This window comes from Macrobrachium rosenbergii, chromosome 45 (assembly GCF_040412425.1).
Source record: "Macrobrachium rosenbergii isolate ZJJX-2024 chromosome 45, ASM4041242v1, whole genome shotgun sequence".
NCBI classification, from domain to species: Eukaryota; Metazoa; Arthropoda; class Malacostraca; order Decapoda; family Palaemonidae; genus Macrobrachium; species Macrobrachium rosenbergii.
Window position 1 is genome coordinate 23,075,589 of NC_089785.1, and position 27,896 is coordinate 23,103,484.

The following is a 27,896-nucleotide window of genomic DNA, read 5'->3' on the forward strand; positions in this document are numbered from 1 at the left end:
ATATATATATATATATATATATATATATATATATATAAATAGGTTGTTTCATCACTAATGCCAAGAAATGACACCACATTCGCCATTAAGTACACATCAATCATTCAAAATATATGATTACAAAGATTAGGCCTATCTTTCATGAATGCATATTAACAGAAACATGCCCTATCAAATAATAACCTTTTATTCGAATGGCAGAGGAAATAAGAAAGGAAACATTATATTTTACGTGGCTGAGACTTATAAATTAAAGAGATAGAAAACTAAAAATCAGATGGCGTTACTTCCTTTGTTTTTGCACAAGGACGAAAAAGCAATGGATTCATGAGCCTGTGCTTGGTCGTCCTTGGTTGCATAGGTCTAGACGGAGTGGAAAACCGTCGCCTCGGTGTTTTCACTAGAGGACGCCGTGAAGTTTATATTAAGAGGTAAGCTTTTTTTATTTTCTTTAAGTATTTAAATTTATTTTCCTTAGATATTTCAAGTGATATGTTGCTTTTTAAGTGATTATTGAAACTATTTGGTTTTCTATTTAAAAACTGATTTGTTTAATTTTAAGCTTAGGCCTAGTGGGTCCCATGTAGGATTATCCATTAGGTTTAGTATTTGTAAATTTTCCGCTTAAATTTGAACTGCTATTAGTATGGTAGCCGTTTTTAGTGTAATATGTGAGCAAAACCCAAGCTTTATTTTCCGACCTCAGACTAGCCTAATGCAGATTTTGAACAATTTCGTTTACCTATTAGTTATATAAAGTATAGGCCTAGGTAGGGTAAAATTGATTTTTGGGTTATTTTTCGGAAAACTCCAGCCACCTCCCATTTTTATAATTTTCGTGGGTAAAACTTCAAAAAATTCTTAATACATAACCTTTGCAAGTGCTTAATAACAAAAATAATCATATTACGACATAAGGTAAGACCATACGAGCCCCCTGCACCCCCTCCGTAGCTATTACGGCAATTTTGTAACCAGTAAACACCCCTAGGTTACATTAGGGTGGATTTTTTAGGTTTAGTGCCCTATCATATGGCCATTTTTGCATGAAAAACCCAAAATGGTTTTTAATGTAGAAATGGCTAGCTGGAGTCTTTTTGAAAAAAAATTTTTTTTTAATTAACTTGAAATGGGGGTGTAGTGATATGTTTATATGGAATTGAATTGTCTGATTAGTTTTGTCATGCTTGTTGTAGTTTGTATTGGACAGAACTGAGCTGAGCTTTTCAGTGGTTAGTAGGCTGGAACATACATGGGTAGTCGACCAGATCAGCTACTAGATAATGGTTATTCGTCCGGCTTGTTTTCCCTAGGTTTATGCTAATGACAGTACAGTTCTTGTGCTGTTCTTGATTGGTTAGGTTCAATTTAACTGGGTAGGCTGTTACTTTCCAACTTTAACGGAGTTTCTCTTTAAGCGTCAAATAGGCCTACTCATCCCCGTTAGTGAACCCTTAATCATAAGTACTGTCCCCTGTAACTTTACATGGGGCATCATAATTACTAGTTTGCTTACCTTTATTTGATGTTTTGTGCCTAAACACGTGGGCGTAGTTCTTCAAAACTATTTACTATCATGTGGATTAGGCTATATATTATAAAAGATATGTAAAAGTCCAGCTCTCAGTAGCTAATACCTGTACTGCCGACAAATAGCTATCTTTTGGACTTTTGTGATGTTTGGTATTTTTGCATTTTGTACTATGATTATGGAATTAGGCATTTTAAGTTTTGTGCAGTATAAACTGGGTACAAATGCTACTTAGGTTCACATTTTATTTTAGTTTTTATCCAGTCTGAAGTATTGACTAGTGGTGCAAATTATTGAGTTCACAAATGTTTTCAAAGGTTGAGCTCTAAGCTAGATGTTGCCTACTAGACTATTGTAATTTAAGTCTAATCTGAAACTTCAGTGGGTTTAGTTTTGACTACGTTGAAAATGCAACTAGCCTAGGTTAGGTTGAAGGTGGCTTTTCCTCTCCCAATGAAGACTTGGTGTCAGTTTTAGGAAGTGAAGGTTACTGTATGGTTTTTGTTTTGTTTCAGGAATTTGCCTTAGTGATTTTGTCGTATGATTTGGATTGATGATCCCATTTAGTTTTTAGTTTGGCAATTAAGGACAAAGTGCTGAGATTACTAATGTATTTAAGTGTTGGAGGAATTTTGGTAATTCCTATTACAAGTAAAATCGAACTTAAGTGTTAGCATTTTTTAGTTTTCACATGGTGAGGGATATTTTAAGTTTTTTTTTTTTTTCCACTATTTTGGCCAGGCTGCACCCCCTGTTGGAAAAGCAGAATGCATTTGTGGCAATCCCAGGCACCCCAACAAGGAAATTCTTAGTACAGAAAATTTATAAATACAGGAAAAAAATTAAAACCAATCAAGTAAATTGTGAACCTCAAGACATTTGCTATGAGATGGAACTTTAGTTTTAAGAAATTCAACTACCTGATTTGGATGATCATTCCATAATTTATCTTGAAAAAGACCACAAACGGGAAAAAACTTGGGAGATTAAAATTTACTTTGACAGTACAGTCATTAGTGGACCTTTTTTTCCTAATTGAGGTCCAGGCATTTGAAACTGATAGGAATTGACTAGCCGCAACTGAGCTGAGTGGTGTTAGTCAATGAATGGATATGGGTGGACAGGATCCAGTGTAAAGGCCAATTTTATTTTTGGGTGGATTGTGTATTCATCCCCCATAATCTGCTCTTCATGAATAGGTAAATCTATTCAGCAAACAAATTTGCACTGTATATGGGAGTTATGCAAATAGGATAAGATTGGAATATCTATGGGCATTGGAGTGCCATAAACTTTGAAGTTCATAGAGTACTGTACTTTGAAATGAAGGCTAGCTAATTAGGGGCTTGGTGGTTTGCAAATTGACTATTTCTATGCTTTGAATTAGGTCCTTCGTAAATGGTTAGGTGTTTTGTCAGTGTTGTGTAAGATGGGTATAGTTTTAAGGATACTTTGAGCTTGAAAAGTTTTAAGACTGCTTGTACAAAATGGGTTACAACTGTACCAACCAGTGCTTTATTTTTAGTACAATTCATAGGCAGTAAAGTTATGAACATCTGCACTGTGACATTCAGTTTCTATTGTAAATTTAAGTATCTAAGCACAGTAATCTCATTTGTTCCTTGTGCAAAGTATTAATAAGGTCTATTTCCATTCAGGTTGGAGTGTGCCCTTTGTGATGAGACAGGAGCTAAAATGAAGAAATCAAAATATTTAAACCTGAAGTTGGAGACTGACCCACTGGAGATGCTGGCCCACTCAGGAAGGTAAGGGAAACTTGATAGGAATTGGACAAGTCTGAGTCAGATTTTGGTCAGGATGAAAGTGTTGAAGATTTGTGGAAATTTTTCATTGCATACAGTATATACTTCCACAGCTGTTGTACACAAGATTGCCTTTTATACTGTACAACCATATGGTAAAGTTGTAGATGTCTGACTATACTTTAGCTCCATTGACATCTGTTGGTGCAAGCAGTTGGGGTCTAAAATAGTCAATTTCCATTTCAGCGCTGAATGGCCTTGTAGGTAAAGTCCTTGACTTTTGGCCAATTTCTATTTTAGTTGATTCAGTTGCTACAGCCAGTCCTCCATCTTATGTACTCACTGATTTGTAGTTTATGGCTTTCTGAAATAAGGAATGGTGAAAAGTTAAAATAGGAATGGGTAGAATCCAAAAATTTCTTCTGAAGGTTGTCTGACAGGTTAGGTGAAATGCTGAGTTTTGTTGACATAGCCATTTAATAATGTAATTATTCCTTTTCAATTTAGTTGATATCAATGTTTTGAGGTGGGCTCTTGAGAGTTGTTGAATATAGTATGTTTTTGCTTTCCACCCTGTCCTAACAATTTTTTCAAACAGGGTTTCCTCCTGTTAACCTCTAAGACCTTGCACTGTTTCATGCTGAATGACCTCACAGGTCCGAGTTCTTGGCATTTTCCCTAAATCTTGTACTGTATTCCATTCTGATACGGTATGGTTTGTTTCTGGTGCATTTTTTCAACAGTAGTAGCCATAGTTTTGTATACAGTACTTGCATTTGTGTATTCCCACAAGTCTAATAAGTTTTATCCAGATCTTATGTCCAGGGCTTACGAAACCTAGATTGCAGCATTATTTGGTATAGCATAAATATACTTTAAATATTGTGGGTCTTAGCTAGCATGGTCTGGAAACTCTAAGGTAGAGCTTAGGCTGTCATAAATCATTGATTATAATATTGGCTAAATATGGAATGGACTGATTTTCTGATACACATAGTATTCATCACAAGGGATTTCTAAGGTCAGTAAAATACAAAGAGAAAATAAATTGGTTATGGAAGTGAAATTTAGTGAATAGATAAATGAAGTATATGGAATATATTTTTTATAGTATTACAGCATATGTCGTTAGGATTACTTAATTGGTACTAGAGTAACATTATTGGCCAAGGTGCAGCCTCATTTGCATCAGTGTCAGAAGTCCAATGGTCTAATATGGAAAGCTGCCCAGCACAGCAATAAGTTACCAAGAAAATTCTAAACCTAAAAACTTAACATGGAGCTTGCTCAGCAAAAAATTTTGAAGTTGACTATGCCCTTAACAGTAGATGATCATAAACTTTAGATGAAAATATACATTCAGTACTTTTAAATGCTGTTTTGGTCAGTAGTTAAAAAATAACTGAAAAAATTAGATCCTCTGAACTGTTTTATGTAATATAAGATAATAGGTTAGTTGCCCTACTATAAATCAAATTTCTTTGCAGGTGAACGGTAAGACAGTTGCTGTTGTTTTGTCAAGCTTTCTTAATGTGCCTTTCCACAACACGTCTGTCCTGAGGGAATTAACTTCGTCAGTGAACCAAGTACGATAGTGATCCATGCCTTTGAAAATGGAACCATAGAAGAATGCACAGCTTATAGGTAGAGATTGCTTTGAGCTAAATTTTGTTCCTACAAAGTCAGCCCTCTTCACTTTTTGTAGAAGGTAGTGTGGGATACTGGAAGATTCAAAGCCTTTTTGTAAAAGGCACAGCGGGTGGTAGAGACTTTCTGTAAGGCTGTACGTGATAGTTTGCTTATATAGTGTTTGAATTGTATTGTTAACATAACTGAGTTTCTATGAAAGCAGTGTTTTTGAGGGGAATTTAGTGTAGCAGGGGGTAGAAATATATAAACTTCTTCCCACATTTCTCTAACTTCTTTTTTTTCTTTTGTGGTTGATCTAAGTTCATAGTGTCTTCGCATCCTATGTTCTGTGTGGTCTTGAAACATTACATGCCAGGTTGCAAAGTTCTAATAGCATACAGTGTAGTGAATGACTTTTCTTGAATGTCATGACAGCTGTTTTTGCCACAACTAATGATTCACTGTCTTGTAAACATGGAAATTGCTACTAAGGAAAACTTGAGTTCCAAGAGATGGAACTTTGTAATTGTAAATCTGCAGCAACCCAAGGTTATAAAGTACAAATACCTTCATATTTTTTGTAAACTAGCTTATTTAAAATACCTTAAGTCTCGTTTAAGCTTATGGTTACACCCAAGTTGTTAGGGGAATTTGGGTGAAAAGGCTTACTTGAAAATAACTGATAAAAATTGAATAGCTGAATTAGTTCAGCTTGATAGCTGTACTACATGGATGTTGCCATAAGGAGTGCAAATAAAATCTGGATACTGTGCCTAGCGGGTATAGCTTCATACTCCAGGGTGGGAACAAATTTGACTAAGTGGTGTATTCTTAGCAAGATATTTGCAGAAGTGCTGACCTTTTTGTATCAGAAAAAATGCTTTTCATAATGGGATATTTTGGTTGGAATTTCTCACTATACTTTTGAAAATTACTTGGCTGTGAATGTTTTTAATACTGTACAGTACTTGCTTCTGAATATAAATTTAATGCAAATAGTGCCAGATAATTTTACAGAAAATGAGGACATTTTGTTGCATCCTTGTGTACACGCTTGAGGGACGTTGAAGTGTGTATTATTTTGGGGAATGAGGGTCTTTCTGAATGAGTTGGCAAGCTGTTGAGGGTTTTTTGCTTTTAAGGTAACAGCTGTTAGGACCTTAGTTATGGAGTTTTAAGGGTTGAGAAATGTTCTGTATGTAGATTTAACTTATTCAGTTTATGGTGGTAGGAGTCAGAAGGGGCTTTGGTGTAGGCAGGAGGTTGGAGGTAGAGCACTTAGCTGGCTTAAGTTAGCTGCTTATGGGCAGTAGTGCTTGGTAGAGCCATAGGTGGTGGGTAATAGGTTTAAGCTTTCAGTAATGATTGAAAATTAGTGGTCTGAAATTATGCCACTGGCTATTTGCAGGAATTTCTACCATATGGAGAAGTGTAGTTCAGTGTTGAATGAATGATTAACTTTACTAACCTACAGCCAGTAGCTGAATGTGTGGATAGCAAAGTACTGTGAAAGTGAATGTGTGGGAATATGCTTGGTGTAGAATGCACAGAATGTCATGGTGACGTGCAGGAATTTCAAGATAGAAATGAGCTTGCTGATTCCCAGGGCTCATTAGTTTGGACTTCGTTTCCTTTAGTGAGGGCCCTGTTGTGTTTTGACAATACATTTTGTGAATGAACTCTGGCTGAAAAATATTTAACTTTTCAAAGCCATGAATTTTTGTGTTCAAAATCTTTATTGTATTCTTAATAGTAAAGACAAGATGAAAGGCTTAAGTTTCTTTGTGAATCCTTCAAGTTAAAGGGAAAGTCCTGAGGTCATTTTATAAAAGTGCCACAGCTAAAAATTTTTATAAAGGAGTAGCATGGTGAACCACCTAGCAATATTCAGTACATAGTTCTTGTAAAAATGGAAGAATATTGTTTGTATGACATAAAAGTACTAAATCTTGAGTGAAGACAGTTAAAATGGTAGTACAAAATGTTTGGTAACTTTCCACAGCACAGTCTTAACGATTTGAGGTGGAAGTTGGCGAATTAAAACCCAAAACTTATCACAATTAGACACTGAAAACTGATCAAAATTAAAAACAAAACTGATCAAAATTAAATTTTGACATTTTTAATAAGGGTGGCTTATCAGAAGACTATCTTAAAAATGCCAGCACCAGAATTCACCAGTTTGCAACTAATGTTGCAGCCAATTGTTTGGCTCTGCACTGGTTAAGTGTCTTGGGTGATAATTTTACAATAGATAAAGGTGATAAATGACAGGAGCAGACGTTATAAAATGGCTGGACATAAACATTATGCAAGATTTAACTTTTGTCCTCACTACTACATGCAGCCTTGTACAATTTCAAGCCTGACAGCAAATGAATTACTAGACAAGAATGATAAACTTGTCTGAAAAACTGCACTGTGAAAACAGTACTGGTGAGACTCTGTAAATGCTCTTGGGAGCCAAGAGTTTGAATAAATGACTGGTTCATTGATTTTGGCTTATGAATGTATACCTTTGTACTCTATTGTATTATTGCACAATATATTGCTCAAGTACACCAGTGTTGAATTGGTGTAAGTACAGCAGTTCTTTCTATAAAATTACATTCTTTGACTAGTGGACAAGACCTCAGTAAAATAGTAAGGATGGATTCCCTGTCTGGATTAGAATGCTGGATAGTCCCTTGTATGGTAATTTGAAGTTCTTTAGCATGCTATTCCTTTGTAGATTGGGGCTTCCTGTATTGTAAGCCAGAATAGATTATTCAAAGCTGAAAACATCTATGGTAATCACTAGATTTTTTAGTTTGGTTCGTGATTTGCAAGGTTTAAATTTCATAAGATAGTAGGTACTGGTATGTTAGGGTGTTAACTGGTAAATTTGCTAAGGTAATTAGAAATTTAGAACTGGATGGGATATTTCAATGCTAGTGGCTTTTTAGCAGAAATTTTCCTTTGTTGTAAATTATTGAATAGCTCCTTATCCATTTCATGGAGTTTAGGTTATAATTATGGAAGGAAGATTGTATGGCTTTGGTTTTAAGGTTCAGTAATTACCAAAAATTCATTGCAAATTGTTGTAGAATAAAGTAAATTAGCTGGTAATGGATGTGAAGTGCAATTAGTTGTTCATTTACTATGCCATGTGCATATTATTGCTGTTCATTTTCTTGCCAGGGAGCAAACTAGTATAAATTTAAGGACTGAGTTTTTTGTAGTGTCTGCACAAGTTTTTAATACTGAGGGAGGACTGTTTACTGTTGAGTGACAAGGAATAGCTGGTGTGGTTGAAGGGAGGTGACTCTTTATGGAAAGTAGTCTTCAAGTGCCTTGATCACATTTTGATTTTTGTTTTTCCATTTGCCTAGTTAAATCTAAAGTTTCAGAACTTGCAATAGCATGAGCTGTTTTCCCAGAAACTTGGTTAGTACTAAAGTCAGACCACTTTGAGGAGTTTTATTTTTTTACCATGTGTTGTTGAACTATTATAGTTATCTTCAGTTATAATGTATGGTAGAGTAACAGGACATTGATTTATGATCTAGTATTTACTCAAGATTTCTTTAATAATGTAACATAGGTCTATCCAGGGCTTCATTGCTCTTAAGTTATGGAGTACAGTGGAGCTCTTCAGTGTGACATCTTTGGAGTAGAGAATTATAATGCCAGTAATATATTCTTTACTATGTAGACTGTTTCAAGGAAGTTGAAAAACTAATTCTGAATATTCATTTATTGATGTAAGTGGTAATCAAATTGAGAAATTTCATGGGTGTAGCCAATTATAATTTATGCAGTTTCATGTTTTGCTGTTTCCTGAAAATAGAACTAACATGGGTTGTCTGTCTCTAGGTCGTGATGGACAACTGCCGAGAGGAACTAACTGTCCAGAGTGGAAAAATACTGAAGTATGAACTCCCAGATGCTACTAGACCAGGGGGAGGCTTTGGAGACAATTCAACACTTCACTACTGTTGAGCACCTTGTTGAGATTTGTGCAGAAAACCCTCGAATGTTTTCTTCAAGGAAGCTCGTCGACGACAGGTGCCAGTAGCAGCAGGGATTTAGTTACAGACGTGAATAATACCAGGTGATCCCTCAGAAGGTGAATACCAGTGGCACGGAGAGGCCCCTTTGAGGACATAATGTGCAAGGAATACTTAGGAGGACCATGACGGTGGGAGCAGAACTACTCTTGCTGAGGAAAGATGCTAGGAGAGTAAGGTCCTCATTGGAAGACACATGCCAGCGGACTCAACACTGTCAGCAGTGTAAGAGAAGCTCTCCTACAGAATGGTAGTAGCAGAAGAGTGGGATAGATGCTAATAACACCAACCCCTGAGTGTGTGAATACCAGCAGACTCGAACTCCCTACTCCAACCTGTGTTAGTAGTGCAAGATGTCTCTCCAGAGAAGTGTTGTCAGCACAAAAAACAATAGAAATACCAGATGAATAAATGAATTAGCAGTAAGTATTCCCTTCAGAACAAGAGAACAGCACAGAAGTGGCAACAGGAAGTGGACTAAGCTGGCAGATCCCTGTGGGAATAGCAGCCCTGGAAGGACTTTCAGAAAGATTTAGCAGTGAAAAGTTTTCTTGGAGGGTAAGAATCTGCTATAAGTGAAGAATGTGCTCTGAGGATAGTTGTTCCCTTTTCATAGGAACCATAAAAAGCTGCACAGACTGACACCAAAAGGCAGGTGTTCATTTTTCTTTTGGCTTCTCCATGAATTTAACAGATGACAGTGGCAGAACAGATTCTCATTAGACAGGTCTCAGCAGTGTGATAATACTTGAGAAATAACGCTAGTCAAAGATAGATGGTACGGATATGCATGACTCCTCACGCAGTAACATTTGGGCCACCAACATTGCACCTCCACGCAGATTATCTTCATGGGAGCAAGCAATATGTGATCTTTTCATTCTACCCTCATGGTGAGACAATTCCCTTCCACGTGGGAGACATCTGAAGTGTTTCCTCATCCATTTCTGAGGTCTAGCAATGGTTCTCTTCCGCTGGAGACGGCCCTTCAGGTTTTCTTCCACTCTTCTCTGAAGTGAAGACGATTGTTCTCTCCAGTTGGAGACAAGTCGTTCGTCATCATCTTTCCTCAGTCATTCAACAGTTGAGGTAACAGTTCTCTTTAACCTGTCTGTGCCAAGGCCTGCAATCCACTCTACAACTCCATGGGGATATGTTCCAGTATACAATAATTTCATTGATAAAACGGTTGCTTGGAGATCCAAGTAATAACTGTAGCTGTACCCTTGGACCTGTCAATATTTAATAGATACATTAATGTAATTATGGCTTTCACTATTCCTTCAGAGTCTTATAAACACTATGTTGTACCGTAATAACTTTAGTGAAATATTTGAAGTCTCTCACCTTCTAATACATAAAAATCTAAGAGCTCAAGTTTCAGTGACCTCTTTCAAAAGGTTTCTGACATCACTCGCATGTGTTCAAACCACCCCTTCCTGGAGACTATACCTGAAAAACAGTTTTACTCAGTAAATATTGAAACAATGATCCTAATAAGAAAAATTCAGAGTTTTTGAAACAAGTTTAAAACAGCACTATTAGTTGTTTCATAGCAGCTCTTAACTCCTTTTAATTTATTACTGAGTAGGAGCTCTTTTAATTTATTACTGAGTAGGAGCTGGAAAATATTTAGAGCAAGGTATATGACAAGTATTGCCTTACTAAAAAGTAATTCGCCTTACTAAAGTACACTTTAAGTATAATGCAGACAAATCCAGTCAACCGCAGGTGGTCGATTTTAGCTGACAAGACTCGTGTTGCTGAGAGGTAACGGCACTCAAAAGCAGTTTCCCTGATGTAGCAGCTCATAGCTTTGAAGAGGCTGAGAGAAATCCTGAAAATACAGACCATAGCAAATTATTCCTATAGTTTAAATTCTGATGCCTGATTATAAAAAAGTATAAGGTGGTTTGTTAATCTTTATCTATGCATTTATATATAAAGCTAGTTTTAAAATGCTATTGTCGATAATCATGTCTTTCACTGGGATATGTGAATCACTACTGTATTCCAGTATAAACAGAACTAACTACAATAAAATATGGCATACATAAAACAATACATTGCACAATAACAAAACAATACATTGCACAATAACAAAACAATACATTGCACAATAACAAAACAATACATTGCACAATAACAAAACAATACATTGCACAATAACAAAACAATACATTGCACAATAACAAAACAATACATTGCACAATAACAAAACAATACATTGCACAATAACAAAACAATACATTGCACAATAACAAAACAATACATTGCACAATAACAAAACAATACATTGCACAATAACAAAACAATACATTGCACAATAACAAAACAATACATTGCACAATAACAAAACAACACATTGCACAATAAAACACATTGCACAATAAAACACATTGCACAATAAAACACATTGCACAATAAAACACATTGCACAATAAAACACATTGCACAATAAAACACATTGCACAATAAAACACATTGCACAATAAAACACATTGCACAATAAAACACATTGCACAATAAAACACATTGCACAATAACAAAACAATACATTGCAAAAATACAACAAATAATCACAACCATTTAATAGCATTAACTAGAAAGCAGTTAGATATTTTATCTATATATGGCTGGTTTTCACAAGTTAATGAACTTCACACTGAACCTTCAACCTGTAATTGGGGCTAGACAATTCTCACTGGAGAATGACTGATGACCTATCTAAACCCATCTAGTGCATTAAACTAGGGTATTGGAAGGCTCACTGTTAACGAATGCACTGCAGGCGATTGTGTACACTTCCGTAAAACAACGATATCAATTTGTCCCAGACAGATGGAAGTAGATAAATGCTAAAATAGGTCACAGGAAAAAGAATAAATCTGAAACAAATAGGCCAACTGAGATGTACCCTCCAAAAAGGGATCTCTTAAAAATATGTGCGTGGCTGATGATTCAGATTAGGACAGAGAAGGGTACAACTTCCAGACAAAATTGAAAAAGCCTTCGGTGTAGCCAGCGAGAAAAATAGCACCTTTGAGAGTGAACTACTGTTGGCAAGAGTAAACTAAGCTCACGCTACAAATATTGGAGAAACTTCAAACAGTCGTACTACAAAATAGGAGAAACTTCAAACAGTTCCTGTGTCAGATCCAAATCACAACCAAATCCACAGCTTTTTTTTCATGACAGTTCAAAATCCCTGAAGACCTAGGTTTAGCCTGGGAACCAACGCCACCTTTGTGTAGGTCAAAGCAAAATCTAAGCTAGTTAGATGGTAGATTCCATTGATAAACCTCAGACAATTTAGGGAAGCAACTCTGAATTGTTAGGACTTACAGAATGTCAAGAACAGCAATTAGCCTTAGTACTAGGTTATTAAAATTTTCATACGGTGATGTATTCAAAGAATCCTTAATTTGTCCAGAAAAAAAGTGTTGGCTTTTAATAGCAGTAACTAAACACTTGATTCCAAGCCAGAAAAATGTGCTGGCTTTTAACAGGAGTAACTGACACTTGATTCCAAGCCAATCTTACAACCTGAACTTGTGAAACAATGAATATCAAATACTAAACCACTGACTGATGAAACAGAACGATAAGATTATCAAGTGCACTAACACTTAATTCGTGGCAATTTCAAATTATCCGAATTGAAGAGCCACTAGCTTTACAGTTCCGTACACTAACATTCAAGAACATCAAAGCTTGTAACAGTTAACAAGTATAAAATATGGAACCTGATTTTTAAAGACCAAAATACTACCTAGCCGAGAAACGAAGCAACCTACACTCACGGCAGTGACTTTAGAAGACCCATTGTTAAACCCAAAAGAAAAATAAATTAGTTTACCTTAAGTGGTCGTCCTTGAAACGGTGGTTTCTCATAGGCCTAAGTGGGGACCCAGACCTAGACGGCTGCATTGAAGACAATTCTGTTCTGTGGAAAATTGAATATTTAGTACATGCAGTAATATTAACACTTAAGTTAGGTCTAGCGTTTTACAAAAATCATCTTTAATAAATAAGTTAAACTTTTAGAGCAGAGTTACTTTACACTTCCAGGGAATATGAGTGAACGAAAATGTTTATGTTATGACGTCAATTCTTTAGCTTTAGAATCTAGTTAATTTTTCACTCAATAGATTAAAATCTTTATCAGCCAAATACACATTAACCGAAGATATATGCAGCATATATTTTTGTCATCAATTCTAGAAAACTTCTGAAAAAAATTTTTACTGTAGATTCTTAGATTTTACTTTGTTACTTTATCAATAGTTGGTATATTTACTCTTACATCACAAACTAAATAATATATACTGTTGCTATAGTCTGAAGATACTTAGAGCATTTAAAAACTAGATAGAAATATTGCAAACGTTAGCTCTACGAGAATGGCCAATCAGCGACTTTAACTCCACTTCAGCTACTTGAAGACACTTTCATTATAAAAAATCTTCTGCTTTTCACTATTTTCAAAACTTCCTCTTGCTGTGTCACGTGATTAAAAACGTCATCCGTCTAGAATTCTGCTTTTATCTGCAAAGAAAGAAATTGCGTCAGATTCTGAAGTTGTGTACCAAAGATGTTTTCGTATGAATTCCCATAACTAAATTAAGAATCGTAGGAAATTTTTTAAACTCGAATTTCCCACAGTCTTGCTATATTTTTGTTTTCGTTTTATTTATTGGGAATCTTAGTAATGATTTCAGCCCATAACTGTTAATATCGACTGCGCGCCAACACACTTCCTGTTACATAGTTCACCTCTGGTGCGGTTTGGTCATTGGTTTATTTCTAAAGCCCCTAACATCAAATTAAAACAACGGGTCCTACATTGCAAACTTATAACATTTTTAACTAAAATATGAACCAGGAATTACTTTCCAAATGAAAAGTCAAACTGGAAGGTTAAGCTAATTCATAACAAAATTTTAATTCATCTATATGTTAAGAGCACAACCATGTGTTTGCATAAGTCTAAAAATCTGCAACCACCCAGTGACGCTTAATAGGCCTAGAATATCGTTCAATTCAACATTTTTCCTAATCACCCTTTTTCGTTTGTAATATGTTTAGACTTCAGTGAAGTTTGCGTAGCAGATTGTCGTGCTAAACAGATTTTTCTTTATAATGTAAACGGCATTCAAGACACAAGGGCCATGACTATAAGAGTATTTACGTGTAGGAACCTTTGCAAGTTAACTTCAAAAGGGCATCAACTTCGTTAGAAACTTACCTAAGCTACCGAGGGGCTAATAGAAGTTCATTGCATTGTCCCTCAAGATTAAATTAAGCTTTCTTAACTCTAAAAAAAAGACATTAAGCTTCGATGAATTTCAAATGACGGATTCGGTCTTGGGTCTAATGGGGTCGGTCTAATTCGAAAACGAGAAAAAAACTCCTGGTTTACGGAATCACAAAATAATATGAAGTAAAGCTTTTTGAAATAAAGTATTTAAGAAAAAATCTGACTCCATAATACAAGGATAATGTATAATGAATTAATCGTGATAAAAATTGGCACTTAAAGTGTTCATTTTCGGAAGCCTCATAACTACAAGGGTCTTCCTAATGACCCCACGGGGGCCAATTTGACAGCAACTGTCCCATTAAGCGATTTATTCTTGGGACTGCATAGCTCCGTACACGTATTTTAACCATACACAGTGACTTGCTCCTTCAAAATGCCACATATGTCATTAAAATATAAAACTTCATTCCTTTAATATTCATCGTCATCAGTTAGCAATCAAACTCTTATATGCGCTTAGTATTGCATTACTTTATCTTGACTGTTTTAATTGAGACGGGGTTTAATGTTAATAATGCCCGTCCTCAGACAATGAGGCGACGAAACCAGTACAATATTTACGTGGAGCTGGTTACCCAAAGACAATCATTACTCCTAGGCAGATTTAGGTTCTAAATACCTAAAAATCGAATTAACATGCTTTTGAAATCTGGCCTACAGTGCTATATACAAGCCAAGAATTGAATGTAGCCTTATTCAAAATTGCACGAAGGTAAGGTACGTAAACTAGCTTTTACTACGAAACCTTTTGTGGATACTGGCATTGGTTCATCAAATTAATTTCCCTTTAAAAGATTTAGAAATTTACCCATAATTACATTTAATCAGCCCAAACTCGAACTTCCTATGATAAAATCACACTTACAGGTTAACCAGAATCTTCTGAAACATTTGTAAACCACTAGACCTCAAACTATTGGGTCACTAGCTCCCTTCTAACGCTAAATTAAAAGGCAATTTTAAGGGCTGTTGCATTTACACAAAATAGCTTACAAGATACTGTAAATGAGTGCGAGGCAACTATTGAAACTTACAGAGTAGTACGATAAAAATCTGAGAGAAATTTCTCTAATCAATTTCTTTAAACACCCGACATACTCTGACTTCATTTCCTGCTTCGAGATTCCAAACATTAACATAAGGGGCCGTGCTTAGTCTATACCAGTCTCTGACCAAATCCACATGGAAAATCCTTTCAAATAACTATAGTACACAATTTGTTACATTTTGAAGTCCTTCTGAGCTACGCACATTTTTACAGGCGATTACTTCAGAGACTTCCAAAATCATCTTGGCTAACTTCAATTGCTTTGTAAGGTAGTCCATTTGTAGATCAGGTAATAAATGTCTACCCAGTTCAGGGTGCTTCCTTTAAATTTTCGTTTGGAAAAGCTTATGGACTCATCAACCTCATAAAATATTCTAGCCCAGGCAGGAACAATACTGAACACATACTTTTTCCACAGTTCACGGATGAAATTAACACATAGGTGTTTGAAGTTCTGTCTACCAACAAATGGTTTCTTGGGCAGCCATCTTAAAGGGAGAGAAAAATTCTGTCCAGTTACCCTGTATGTTAAGCAACTTCCTAATATATTTGCTGAGGCTGATAACGTTCAACTTAAAAAATAAAGTTCGTAGGGCACATTCAGTACACCTCCATCCACGTATAGGAATTTGCAGTGAAATTCAGCAAAATTCCTGTCTACCAGTATAACAAACTTCTTATGGCCACTGCTTTTGGCAAAAAAAGCATATCAGACCTATTAATTTGTCTTGTGTAACAAACCACAAACCTACCTTAATTCCACAGAGACAGGGACGCAGACCGTCTTCTCACACTGACACCATATTACAAGACTGAGCAGAAAACAGAAAATGGAGTTCAAAAAGTTACGTGCTTGAGATTTTCCAGGGAAGTTCTTTCAGTTGGTTTTCAGCCAATCAGAAACGTCCATGTCATGAAGATGTCCTATTCAAGAATACATTTTCTATTACAGGAGTTACGTCAAAATTTTCTGGGTGACATCTGTTGGTGACGTTTCCAACTCATGAAAAAGGAAGAAATTGAGTAGATTCTTGAAAAAATATGGTGCGAAAATCGTGCTATTGTGTTGTTTAAAATGACAATTTCATGGCGTTTGTTGTAAGTTTAATCTATTTTGTGACCAAATTTTAAAAAGTCTATTCAGGATTAAATTTCTTTATATGCTAAAGATTTCCTTCCTACAATTTTAAGGGGAAAATTTCTCATTTAAAGCTACAGTGTATATGAATGCTGGAGCGTTTATCAAGTATCAACCGACCCATGTTTGCTGACTTCAGGTTTTAGAGACCCCAGGCATTTGAAAGCTATTACAACTATAAAAAACTAAAATTTGTATTATTACACAATATGAAATTTACCCACCAAGTTTATGGCTACCAGGAGACATTACGTAAAATCACAGATTTGTCACTTACCCGTTTTTATCTAAACTTAAATCTTTTTATTTGTCCATTTTTACCTGTCATAGTGTGATTTACTTACGGCAAATCTTTATAGTCTCGTGAACTGTTTCTACTCCGATTAAACACATCGAGAAATATGACTAAGAAATCGTTCTCTATATTCGCTACTATTAAGGTTCACAGTTAATTAAACATACGATTTCTATGTGCTTTGAACCTTTCAATTTCCTTGTCATTTTTGGGAGCTAAAATCACAGTTATGGCGAATATGACCAGCAATTCTGTGAACTATTTTCGTTAATCTTATTTAAGGCAACGCCACATTGATGTGTTGCACAAGGTCGTACCTGTGCTGCCAACACGCTCAATTCCCTTAGACTCATGATTATTATTATTATTATTATATTTTTGGTTAACATTACGAAATGATGTTATACATTCTGATGGAGTGGGCAGACTCACCACTTTACTTTATCGATTCATTTTCTCTAAGCTCTGTCCACCCACAGCAGTTGATTGACAATGCAGAGACACACCATTTAGGAGAGAGAGAGAGAGAGAGAGAGAGAGAGAGAGAGAGAGAGAGAGAGAGAGAGAGAGAGAGAGAGACTTTACCTTTCAATACAAAAAGCCAGCCTTACCTGATTTCAAAATCCAGACCATCTATCCAAAAAGAAATCGAGTTGATAGTGGCGCTTCGATATTTCCTTAACATTTCACCTGCTTCAGATTATGGTCATGTTCTTGACACTGCACAAGGAGTCTCGTCATTCTTCAGGGCAGGCTACCACTGTGTGCTCCCTGTGGGGACTCCTGAACGTCCAGATGTTTAGAATGATCTTTTATTCATTAGGGAATTTGGTCGGTAGGAAGACATATTTGGAAGTGGTTGCTTTTCCTTGAAGGATGACTGATATAATACGGCTATATATATGTATATGTATATATAGCCTACATATATATATGCTAATCTTTCTTACAACATTATGCTCTAAGTTACTTATGACTCTTGTTTTACAAGAACTTATTCAAGAATACATATTAATACAATGAATTTGAATAGAACATAGAGTTCTGGCCAAATGCCAAGTGCTGGGACCTATGAGATGGCCAAAACCAGACACCAACTGTTGTACTGTACTACAGTGACTATGTACAATTAACCGACTTCCAAATATTTCAGCAGGGCTAGTATAGGCCTATAGGCCTATCTCACTGCCTCGTCTAGCTACGCAAACAAAACAGTGCAGAAACGAAGGTCACAATTAAACTCAGTTGGATTGTAGAGTAGGGCATTTAATGCAAAATTATATACATCTTTTATATACATAAAGAAACAGGAAACCACGACATGACAAACATCTTAAGGACATACACCATCTGGTTGTGCGCGCGCGCGGATCACTTCTTCACAACAAGATTCTCAGAGCACTATCAGCAAGTAACAATGTTTGGTAGAAAAACCAGCTGAAAGTAATTGCATATACTGTATATACCCCCAACAATTTGAAGTTCCTTCACATCTGCTCGAGGTTTTTACGTTTCAGATTCTCATTGCGTGACGTTTCAAATGATGATTCAAGGCAGGGTTGGGGAAGGTGTTACCCCGTTTGACAGACTGCGGGTGATTCCCGGACAAACATATGAATGACATTACTTTCTGAGTGAGAGAACCTTAATATGGTCAAATGCGCTTGCAATGCAGATCAGAATGTCTCGCGGAACGACTCGAATGAAAGCCATTTGGGAGCGGAAAGTTATAGGCTGAAGGCAAGACAGGAGTGTCTTAAAAGATTTGAGGCAATTTCACAGGTTCATTTTCCTTGGATCTTCTAGGATTTTGGAGCCAACTTTTGCCACAAGCAACCAACTTTTTTTTGGCAAGAAAATTGAAGTAGTGCATTTTGTTTCATTGACGTCATTCAATCAAGAATGTGCCCCACTTCAATTCAGCTACCAACATTGGCTACTTGGTTCAAAATATGGAGGGAAAATGCTAAAAAATACCTGAAGACATGCTCCTGTGATGAAGCCTTACTTATGCAGACATTACAGATGCTAATTCATTTAAGAAAGAAGCCACCTTAGAAGAACAGTGGAGAGAGAGAGAGAGAGAGAGAGAGAGAGAGAGAGAGAGAGAGAGAGAGAGAGAGAGAGAGAGAGAGAGAGAGAGAGAGAGAGAATAATTACTGGGACATAACACTGAGGTGAAAATCACAATGTTCAGCGCAGATCCAGAAGTGCTTTCAGAGTCCAATACTGTACTGTTTCATGTTCATCTTGCCCTGCTCTGTTCTAAGGAGTTCTTTAACGCCAAAGAAGGAAAACAGGGCACGTTCACTCTGAGAAATGCCCTCTATGTTTAAAACAAAACCGATTAATTTTTCAGTCACAGAATTTGTCTATGATCAACAACTGACAAACCACTTTTATAATTTTTACATGATAAAATTGTCTGAAAAAAATCATACAAGCCTATTACCAGAAATGATATTTATGGGTTCAGATCTTTCCTAGACAACGACTCCCAGGGGTTTTAACCTGGTATGTATCCGCCTTTGCGGCGTGTTTAGCACAAGCCCGTTGGGGATTACTCTAAAATCAAACAAAAAACTGTAAATATCATAAAGATAATGACCCCAGAGGAATATTAGTCCTAGATAATGACCCCCGAACTTTGCCGGGGGTCTGGGAAATACCCCATGGATTCATAATTCTTCTCTTGTGAATTTTGTTAAAAAGATGAAAGCTTCCTGGGAATGCAGTGATTGTATAACAAACAAATGCAAGAATTACATTGGTATCAATACATGATGACATCTGATAAATGGAAATAACAGAACCCCAAAAAGAAATATTGATGATTTATTAAAAAAGTAATTTACTAAGTAAAATTGAATTTGTAAATGAAATTACTTTCATTTCAGACAAGGCATTTCATTCATATTCTAACTGTGATAATAATAATGGTCACACGCTTATAAATTCTCACTATAAATGATATGCAAAACTCATTTACTATCCAATACCATCTTATCACTCGATATGCTGAAAAGTAGCAACTAAAACTAGTCATCAGATTCATATTTTCAGAGCAGAGCAAGACTAATCACTGAGAGTAACAAACGTGAACAAAACTGGAATAAAGAAATGAACACTAACCATACTTCCAAGCAATTCTGAAGCACGCTTAACATTTAGCTCTTCATCCGGTGTCAAAGATAAGTGAAAGGAAAAAAAAAAAAAAAACTGCATTTGACCATATTTTCACAAACAATTTTGAGGACCAGCAGGCAGTCCCAACGCAACCCATTCTACTTCCAGTCCGACACCAGCAGATTTCTTAAGTCCTTGTGGTTTGAAGCCTGGCGTGTAAGGGGGTCATAATTGCAAGGTCATCGCAGGGTCGAGGTCACCCACTTCTTGAGGGTCAAAAGAGGTGCTCCGAAATCCTTCATTTTCTCTCTGACTGACCGCGGGAATATCATTCAGGTACGACATGCAAATTTGGGAAACGAGTTTAACGTTTTCTTTTTTTTTCACGAAGAGGTCCCTCTTAAGAAGCGGGCGACGGCCTCGACCCAGCAATTCCCTGCCACCATTTTTGGACCCAGGAAAGGTGCAAATTTCCTCCAAAAGAGGGCCAGTTTTAGGCAGCGCTTTAAAAAACTCACTCTTTTTTTTTATTATATATATTGGTTGGGCTTTGTGATAATGAGAGACAAAAATCGTGAGAGATAATGACTTGGGGGTGAATAACCTGTCTTCCATATGATGCCATGTTGCATGAAAACTTCTCTTCTGAATCAAAGATGAAAAAATGTCGAAAAATGCGACTTGAGAGTACAGGTTCCGTGTGTTTACAAAGGTGCACATAAAAACTGTCAAAAATTGGAGTCTAGACATCAAACCATAAACTCAGGTTTCATATTATTTATATATATATATATCTCCTAACTGATATCATGCAGTATGTATTGTCTCCGAGCAGATTGGACCTATCTAAAGAATTCTCTCTTGCCAAATATCTTTTGCTCTGCGGGAATATAAAATGCTTGAAATGAATACCTAACACGTCTCCTCATGACGAATACTTTTTCTTTTCACTTTCAAGAGATATTTGGCAACGTCTCACGTCACTTACACAAAGAATCGAATTCTTTAATCCCTCGCTTGGAAAAATGGAAACATAAATTTTGCCACACGAACTGTCTCGTATATGTTAAGCATTAGTGGTTGAATGTATGATTCTCATGAATGCATGTGATCACGCTCACAAGCTCGCATACACACGTACGTAGATGCTCGCAGCAACACATGCCCACGCATTCGCAACACGCGCACGAAGTTTAAAAACTCTGGAGTTAAGAACATGCCCTAAATGATTTCCGTATGCAGTATTAAGAATTTGGCGAGTGCGTATCTCTCTTCCTCTTACTTTTTTTTTTATTGAAAAAGTGTCGAAAATGTGTCTTGAATTCAAAAACATCATGAAAAATGGGATGGTGGCGGCGGTGAGGCGCGAATTCCATGTGTAAGTGAGAATGTCACTCACAGCGGCGTGCGGCAGCAAAACTGACAAATTCTGACGAGAAAACAATCTCTGGAATTTTGCGTACATCAATTTCGACATCGTTTACTTCCAACAGTATTAAAGCTTTGTTTCTATATACTAACAACATTTTCATTTCCTTCAACACCACCGACTAGGAACACAAATGAGTCTCTACAGTTCTTGCTAAAGATTTTGACAAAAATAGGTTGAGTCTAATTCTGTCAATATCACCAATTGATTACAAAACTGAACAGCATTCTGAGGACTTTTGTTTAAAAAAAAAAAAATCTGACAAATCTTATTTCCATCAGCGACAGTAAGTGATGATACTTTTCAGTGTGTTGGACCATTTGTTACAAATATGATTAGGAAATAAACAGAATACATTCACAAAAATTTAACTCTGGTTTACAATGCTTTAACCTAATTAATATTCCCCCAAATTGTCCTTTACACACGGCAACACAGTTTCAATTATCCAAAGTCAACCTAACAATTAGGTTTTCTGATGACATACTTCATACTGTTCAAGCAATCACAAATGAAAAATGAGACTATAGTTTTATAAAAGCTTTTCAATTTCAATTAAGAAAATCAACAACTCGGGATAATTACCACTTTGTTGCAACACTTTTTAATACTGTGTCGTGACAATCGAATCGTCTCCAATACAAACTCAGCGTTTCAACTTATTCTAACAGTCAGATTACTTCACCTGATCAATACCAAAACTAGATTGAATGAAAATTTTTTTGACATTTGATATCTCCTTCAAAAAATGACTGGATTTGTGAATTTTTAGAATTTCCTTCAACCCTCCGGTTTACAGAATCTCAGGAAAACTGTGAGTATACGGACCGCTATGAGTCTGGTGTATGTCTCCAACAAACTTGAGAACAAACGGTTCCTCTATGTACACTTTGATACCGGTAAGGACCGAAGCTCGCTACAGTGAATGTTAGCGAGAGGGAATGAGGTCAGTGGGCTCTATGTGGTATCTAAATCTCTTGGTCTCAACCCTTTCTGTCGAAACGCGGCGAAACGTTTTTGGACGAGCGAGATTTTTGGGCCGTTTTAACGCTCCTACTGCTGACCCCTGGCGCAGTGAGCCCCCCCTTGCAATGTTAAAGAGCACCAATTGACGTTAGCAGTTATTTCCCGATTGGCTGAACTTCTCCGCAGAGTGAGGAAGGAAGAAATCTGACTACCCGAATCTTTCTTATTTTTTTAAAACCCCTCTCCCGGACACGATTCCTGCGTGAGACAGAGAGACGCAGTTCCAACAGAGCTCACTGACCGAGAACAGAAAATACATACATAATACAAAGCGCTTAACCTGCATACATGATGTAGAGATAAAAAGAAATGTTCTTCGCACATTTCTGAAGGTTTCTAACAACAAACGTCTTCTCCGGTACAACAACCAACATGTGAGGAGGGCACTGCAGCCAGTGGAGAGAAGAAAAAAAAAAAAGGTAATATTTTGTGATCACAGAATGGAGCTGTTTAGGCAATTATTTCTTTTAAAAGCTACTGCAATGGCTCGAAAAAATTGCATGCGCCTTTCTTACGTCTCATTCAAACACTGTCGTGAGAGCATAGCTTGATTTCCTTCAAAGTCTTACATATACAGTACGTATATATATATATACACTATATATATATATATATATCTCTTCATGTTTTCTGAGGCCTTAGTACAAATATAAGAATCACTGGTGGATAACAAACAGTTATCCGAATCAAGTTTTCACAGAGTCATCAGTTGCAGAACAAGTTCTCTACTTTACCGTAAAATCACGTCTTGTACTTGAATCCCAACCGTTCAAGACATCAGGATTTGGTTTGTTCACCTCTGCTAAACTGTTCATGTTTTCAGCAACCGAAAAAAAGCCTTTTAGATCATTTTTTTAAAACATTTTTTTTTTTACTCTGTAGTAGCATGCTTGCAAACCACCTTACGAGATGCCGGCGTAGACTAACTACTGTACTGACACCACTTGTAGCAAAAAATCTCTCTAGGAGCTCTATTGACTTTGTGATCTCGCCGGTACGTTGCCACACTAGCTACTCGTCAACTAGTGAAGCGGCAGCAGCAGTAGCAGTAGTAGTAGTAGTAGTAGTAGCAGTAGTAGTAGCAGTAGTGGTAATAGTAGTAGTAATAGTGGTAGTGGTAGTAGTGGTAGAAGTGGTAGCAACAGTAGCGGAAGCGTGCGGAGTGGGTTCCCACGTGGATGTCATTTCAAAGATGATGATGAGATCACTAAATGGCTTCATATGGCTTCATATGAACGAGTGCTTTCTCTTCTAAAAGTGAATGGCTCTATATATACTGTATACTTATTTTTTGGGGGGGGTCTTTCTTAGCTGTTAGAGTCAATTACGTAGTCATATTTTACTTCTTACTTTTTTTTTTTCACGTACAGTATTAAGAAAAACCTAGAGATTAAAGCTTTCAGTGCACTTAGGACAGGACAGAATTCACTGACTTAAGAGTATAAATATTTTATCATAGAATTACTTTAATAAACTTTGACTGTGTAAGAAAATAATATATCATGCACTGACTTGGGTATTTAGGAAAGAATAGAGGCTATGTATTTGGACTAAATACGTTAATTATATCTTCAGGCATAGTGACGGGTGCGCTTGGTTTAAAGAGGCATCTTTTTGGTGATTCAAAAGTCAAAGGAGCCGCTTGCCAATGCTCAAAAAAAAGAAGGACGTTTCCTTTTGGGGGCAAAAAGCGATACAATTGTCTGAAAATGAGATTCATTCAGTGTCTCCTCGACGAACACCGCCGCTACGGTCAGGCAACGACCCGCGAAGGTAGAAAGATCTTCGTCTCTGCAGCAATGAATAATGAATTTCATTTATTTGTCGGCAGGCAGCATCCTTCTGAAATATCTATAAGGGCAAGGCACCAAACAAGTTCAGAACAGTCCCAGCAAAGACTGAGGGCATATAAATAGTCTTTTCTGGAAAATATAATTAGGCATAATGGCATATATTTTTTATTTTATCGATTACATTCATGAAAAATTGAAAAAAAAGACCTTCATCAATTTGGGCCATTCCCACAAAAAATGTTTAAAAAGAGCTAAAGATTCAACAAGCCTAAGGGGGGTCCATCTGAAAAAAAAAAAATAAAAAATAAAGCTGGCCAAATAATTGCGAATTAGCTTTGCAGCCTAAGGAGCTTCGAAACGTCTTTTTTTAACATTAAGAAAAACCTTACTGTATATATTACTACGCAGGAATCCAATATTCTGATCAGTTATCCTTAAACGGAGCTGCGTGCAAAGGGAACGTCTTTTATCCTTCCTTCACAAGAGTGAGGACGCCTGGAACAACAATGAAATGCCAAGTGGTTATTGCATCTTCCGTTTTTTAATATCTATTTCCCATTTCAACTTCCTTCTTCCTCAGTGTGATTCGATGTTTTTCATAAAGAACTGAAAAAGGCACAATAGGCTTGAGAGAGACGAATGACATAGAGGCACACAAGATAGCAAAGGGGGGGTGGGGGGTGGTGGGGGGAGGAGAGAAATGAATGGAGAAATCAACGCGGAACGTCTTAGCGACTGATCGCAGGGGTTGAAGAAACTACGTTGTTGCAATGCACCCAGAGCCATGCCCTGGCAATTGGTGGTCATCAAACGCTTGCTTCGCAACCAAAGCCATGCCCTGGCAATTGGCGGTCATCAAACGCTTGCTTTGCGATGGGAAGCGTCGCCTGGTGATTGGTGGGTATCAAATGCAGCGAAGATCAGCGTGGCAGGAAAATTTCATGAATGACGACGACCGCCCGCGCGGGGCACGTAACTGTGTTTGCCACGCGCGTGGTCGTCACGGGTCACGGGTGATGCTTAACATTATTATTTGTGCTTTTGTTATGTCACTAAAAGCATTAGTCATTTAGTATAATATTAAGTAACAGTGGAGAATATCTGAAGACTCAAAAAAGCTTTTTATGTACATCACAAACTGGTGACGGCAGTTTGTCTACTTTGGAACCAAATAGGAGAATACTACTAAATGTACAAGCAACTCTCAATTGACTAATGTATCAAAACAATCTACAGAAAGTTGTATTTCGGAACTATCTGGGAATATCTTAAGTATCAAAATTCTTGGAGAACTCTAAAAAGCAATGAATACTATCATCAATTTCTATCAGTTAAAAAAAAAAACGTTTTTCCTGCAAAAGTGAAAAATAAGTCTCTTTTCCACTAATGTAAATCTTGGCTAAAATATATTCATAAATCTCTTTTCCTCTCGAGTTTCAAAACGAACAAAGGTAAGTTCTGCATTCCTACTAAATTTACTACAGTGACCATTATCCTAGCTCTTCTAAATTATCGGATAAAAATTGGCTTTTCGATGAAAAATCTCAACAATAAATTTACTGTACACTATCACAATCCGCTGAAGCCTCAATACCGGCTTCTCCGGGCAACGGGAAAATCAGCAAAGGTTCTGAATCCTGAAATGATATACAGAATGACTTTGGTGTGTTACAAGTGCGTGGAAAAATGCCTATACATATATGAATGATTTGATGAATGGGGCGCCATGACACCAAACCAGCCTTTTTTTATCACGCCAGGTGCCTTCAACTCTACGTTCTCTTCAACTCCAGGACAGTTCAAGCACTTTTATAGGAGAAAAAAAAAAAGAATAATTATGGATGAAATGTGTATGAATACTTAAGTCATGATGTTTTTCATGTTTTTCCTACAGCAATTCCTCATTCTATGACAACATTTACATCTTCCTAGGTGAATGATGATATCATGAGGTACACAACATTCTTCTTTTAGGCGAAAATGCTCGTATTTTTCAGTGGTGAGGTATGTGTGGCCAAGGAGTTGCACCGACACTTACACTGAGCGAATTGGCAAGGATGAGTGCTTTGGCCCCGAAAAAAGGACTCCCCCTCAAGTGCCTCATCTAGCGAAAGCTACAGTTTCGAAACGGCATAATATACATCATCATTGCCATCATCATCATGTATATTTTGCGATCGGTGCGCCGAGCATTGCCCGGCGCCGCGGACAGTGCAAAGCTCTCGAGATTCATATTCATGAAAAAACGTCTTATTCGTATCAATCGGCATAACAGAAACAAAGTGTAACAATAACAACAACAGCTTAACTAAGGATAGTACAGAATCAATCATTACAATATATAGAAAACACCAAATGAGAAGTCTTTGCACATTGTGTTGGAAACAAAAAGACCTGGAATTGTCATCAACAAAATGTAAGAATGTATAAATAGTACTACAAAAAAATGAACATGAGAATGAGTTAAGTTTTAAATGCATTTGCCATAGAGAGTATGGCCAGATGGTTTTCTAATGAGACTAGTAAATAATTCTTCACTTTTTTTTATCATTAGGAAATAGGCCAAAGCCAGCGATGCAAGATGGATTCGTAACTACTATACGGTTATTATCGGTAGACGCTGGCGTGACGTTAGTCACGCCAGCCTCTACGTACATTGGGTGCACACTGTGTGTGTGTATATATATTATATAGATATATATATATATATATATATGTACACACACATATATTATATATATTTATATATATATTATTTTTCTTTCTATTACACCAGCATCCCACCAACACCTCTCTTCATTTCGCGTACAAACAGTACCATTACCGTCAACAAATTTAACAATATAACATTATGCGATTCAGTACTATCACTAACAAAGGAAATTATAAAGGTTGTTACAAAAATTGCAAGGAATAAAATATATTTATATATTTATATATATGTATTATATACACATATGGATGTCAAGAATGAGATCTTTTGATCATGTTGGGTGCCCCACAGCAAACTCTCCTCAAATTTCAAAAATCACCCTAGGATTCACTCCGGTTCGTAATCTCGTGTATGAAATTCAACTGCACTCAAGCGGTACTTTTCGTTGGAAAACCTTTGACCTTCTTCCCGTTTCTTGGTACCGTGCACCTCTCGGCGAAGCTTCGTCTCGTATAAAACTAATTCGCACTGAACATTAGCTTTGGTCGGAGCAGCTTTCGACTCTCGACCCTCTCATTCCTTTCTCTACGTTTGGGATGAGTGGAAAAAAAAAAAAAAACCTGAATGAAAAAAAAAATCCCCAATATACAAATATTTGACCTGGGCAATTGCTGGCTACAAGGACATCCATAAAAACTTTGTTACACTTCTCACTTTCTGGATGGGTGGGAGGGACACTTTGACATAGAAAAACCGCTGGGTGATGAACACAAATGACATATCTGGCCTCGGCGGCAGAGACAAACCAATACCGTGATGAGAGACAGGGAGAGAGAGAGAGATGGCTTAAGGGGGCGAGGAGAGAGGGGGGGGGGGCGGCGAACTGGCCGACTCAGCCAAAACCCCTATACGTTGCAAAGAAGTAAAAAAGAAAGATGAAATAACCAACGGGAAAGACGATTCGGGATATTACGTCGATGGACTTGGCCACCCGGATTGGATGCGGAGGGTCCTTCTTGCGGGGCTGCTGAGGAGAGAGGATGAAAAAAGAAGGCATTAGTGTCGTCAGACAGATACATAACGAGTAAATTTC

At 36.9% G+C, this 27,896-nt stretch overlaps 1 protein-coding gene and 2 long non-coding RNA genes across 26 annotated transcripts in view; 1 reads left to right on the forward strand and 2 right to left on the reverse strand.

The window, feature by feature from the left end:
• The first annotated feature begins 298 nt into the window (after positions 1–298).
• Positions 299–9,408, forward strand: LOC136829781 (uncharacterized). Of its 2 annotated transcripts, XR_010850488.1 has the most exons (4): positions 299–431; positions 3,190–3,297; positions 4,782–4,938; positions 8,779–9,408. It is a non-coding gene; the product is annotated as an uncharacterized lncRNA (long non-coding RNA). The 2 variants fall into 2 exon arrangements; XR_010850487.1 differs by lacking the exon at positions 8,779–9,408 and having other exon boundaries at positions 4,782–6,693.
• Positions 9,409–10,675: 1,267 nt separating this feature from the next.
• LOC136829683 (uncharacterized) lies at positions 10,676–16,168 on the reverse strand. Its single transcript, XR_010850445.1, has 4 exons — positions 16,096–16,168; positions 13,361–13,520; positions 12,832–12,918; positions 10,676–10,809 (listed from the first exon to the last, which is right to left on the reverse strand). It is a non-coding gene; the product is annotated as an uncharacterized lncRNA (long non-coding RNA).
• A 1,858-nt stretch (positions 16,169–18,026) lies between these two features.
• The window catches only part of LOC136830021 (glutamate-gated chloride channel-like), a 376,171-nt gene continuing 366,301 nt past the window's right edge, over positions 18,027–27,896 (reverse strand). For 14 of the 23 annotated variants that reach the window (XM_067089219.1, XM_067089229.1, XM_067089220.1 and 11 more), the window contains one exon: positions 18,027–27,830. In XM_067089219.1, the coding sequence (XP_066945320.1) occupies positions 27,696–27,830 (135 nt within the window). In that variant the 3' untranslated portion in view covers positions 18,027–27,695. The remainder of the gene's footprint in view (positions 27,831–27,896) is intronic. The other 9 variants (XM_067089231.1, XM_067089239.1, XM_067089235.1 and 6 more) reach the window with 2 other exon arrangements.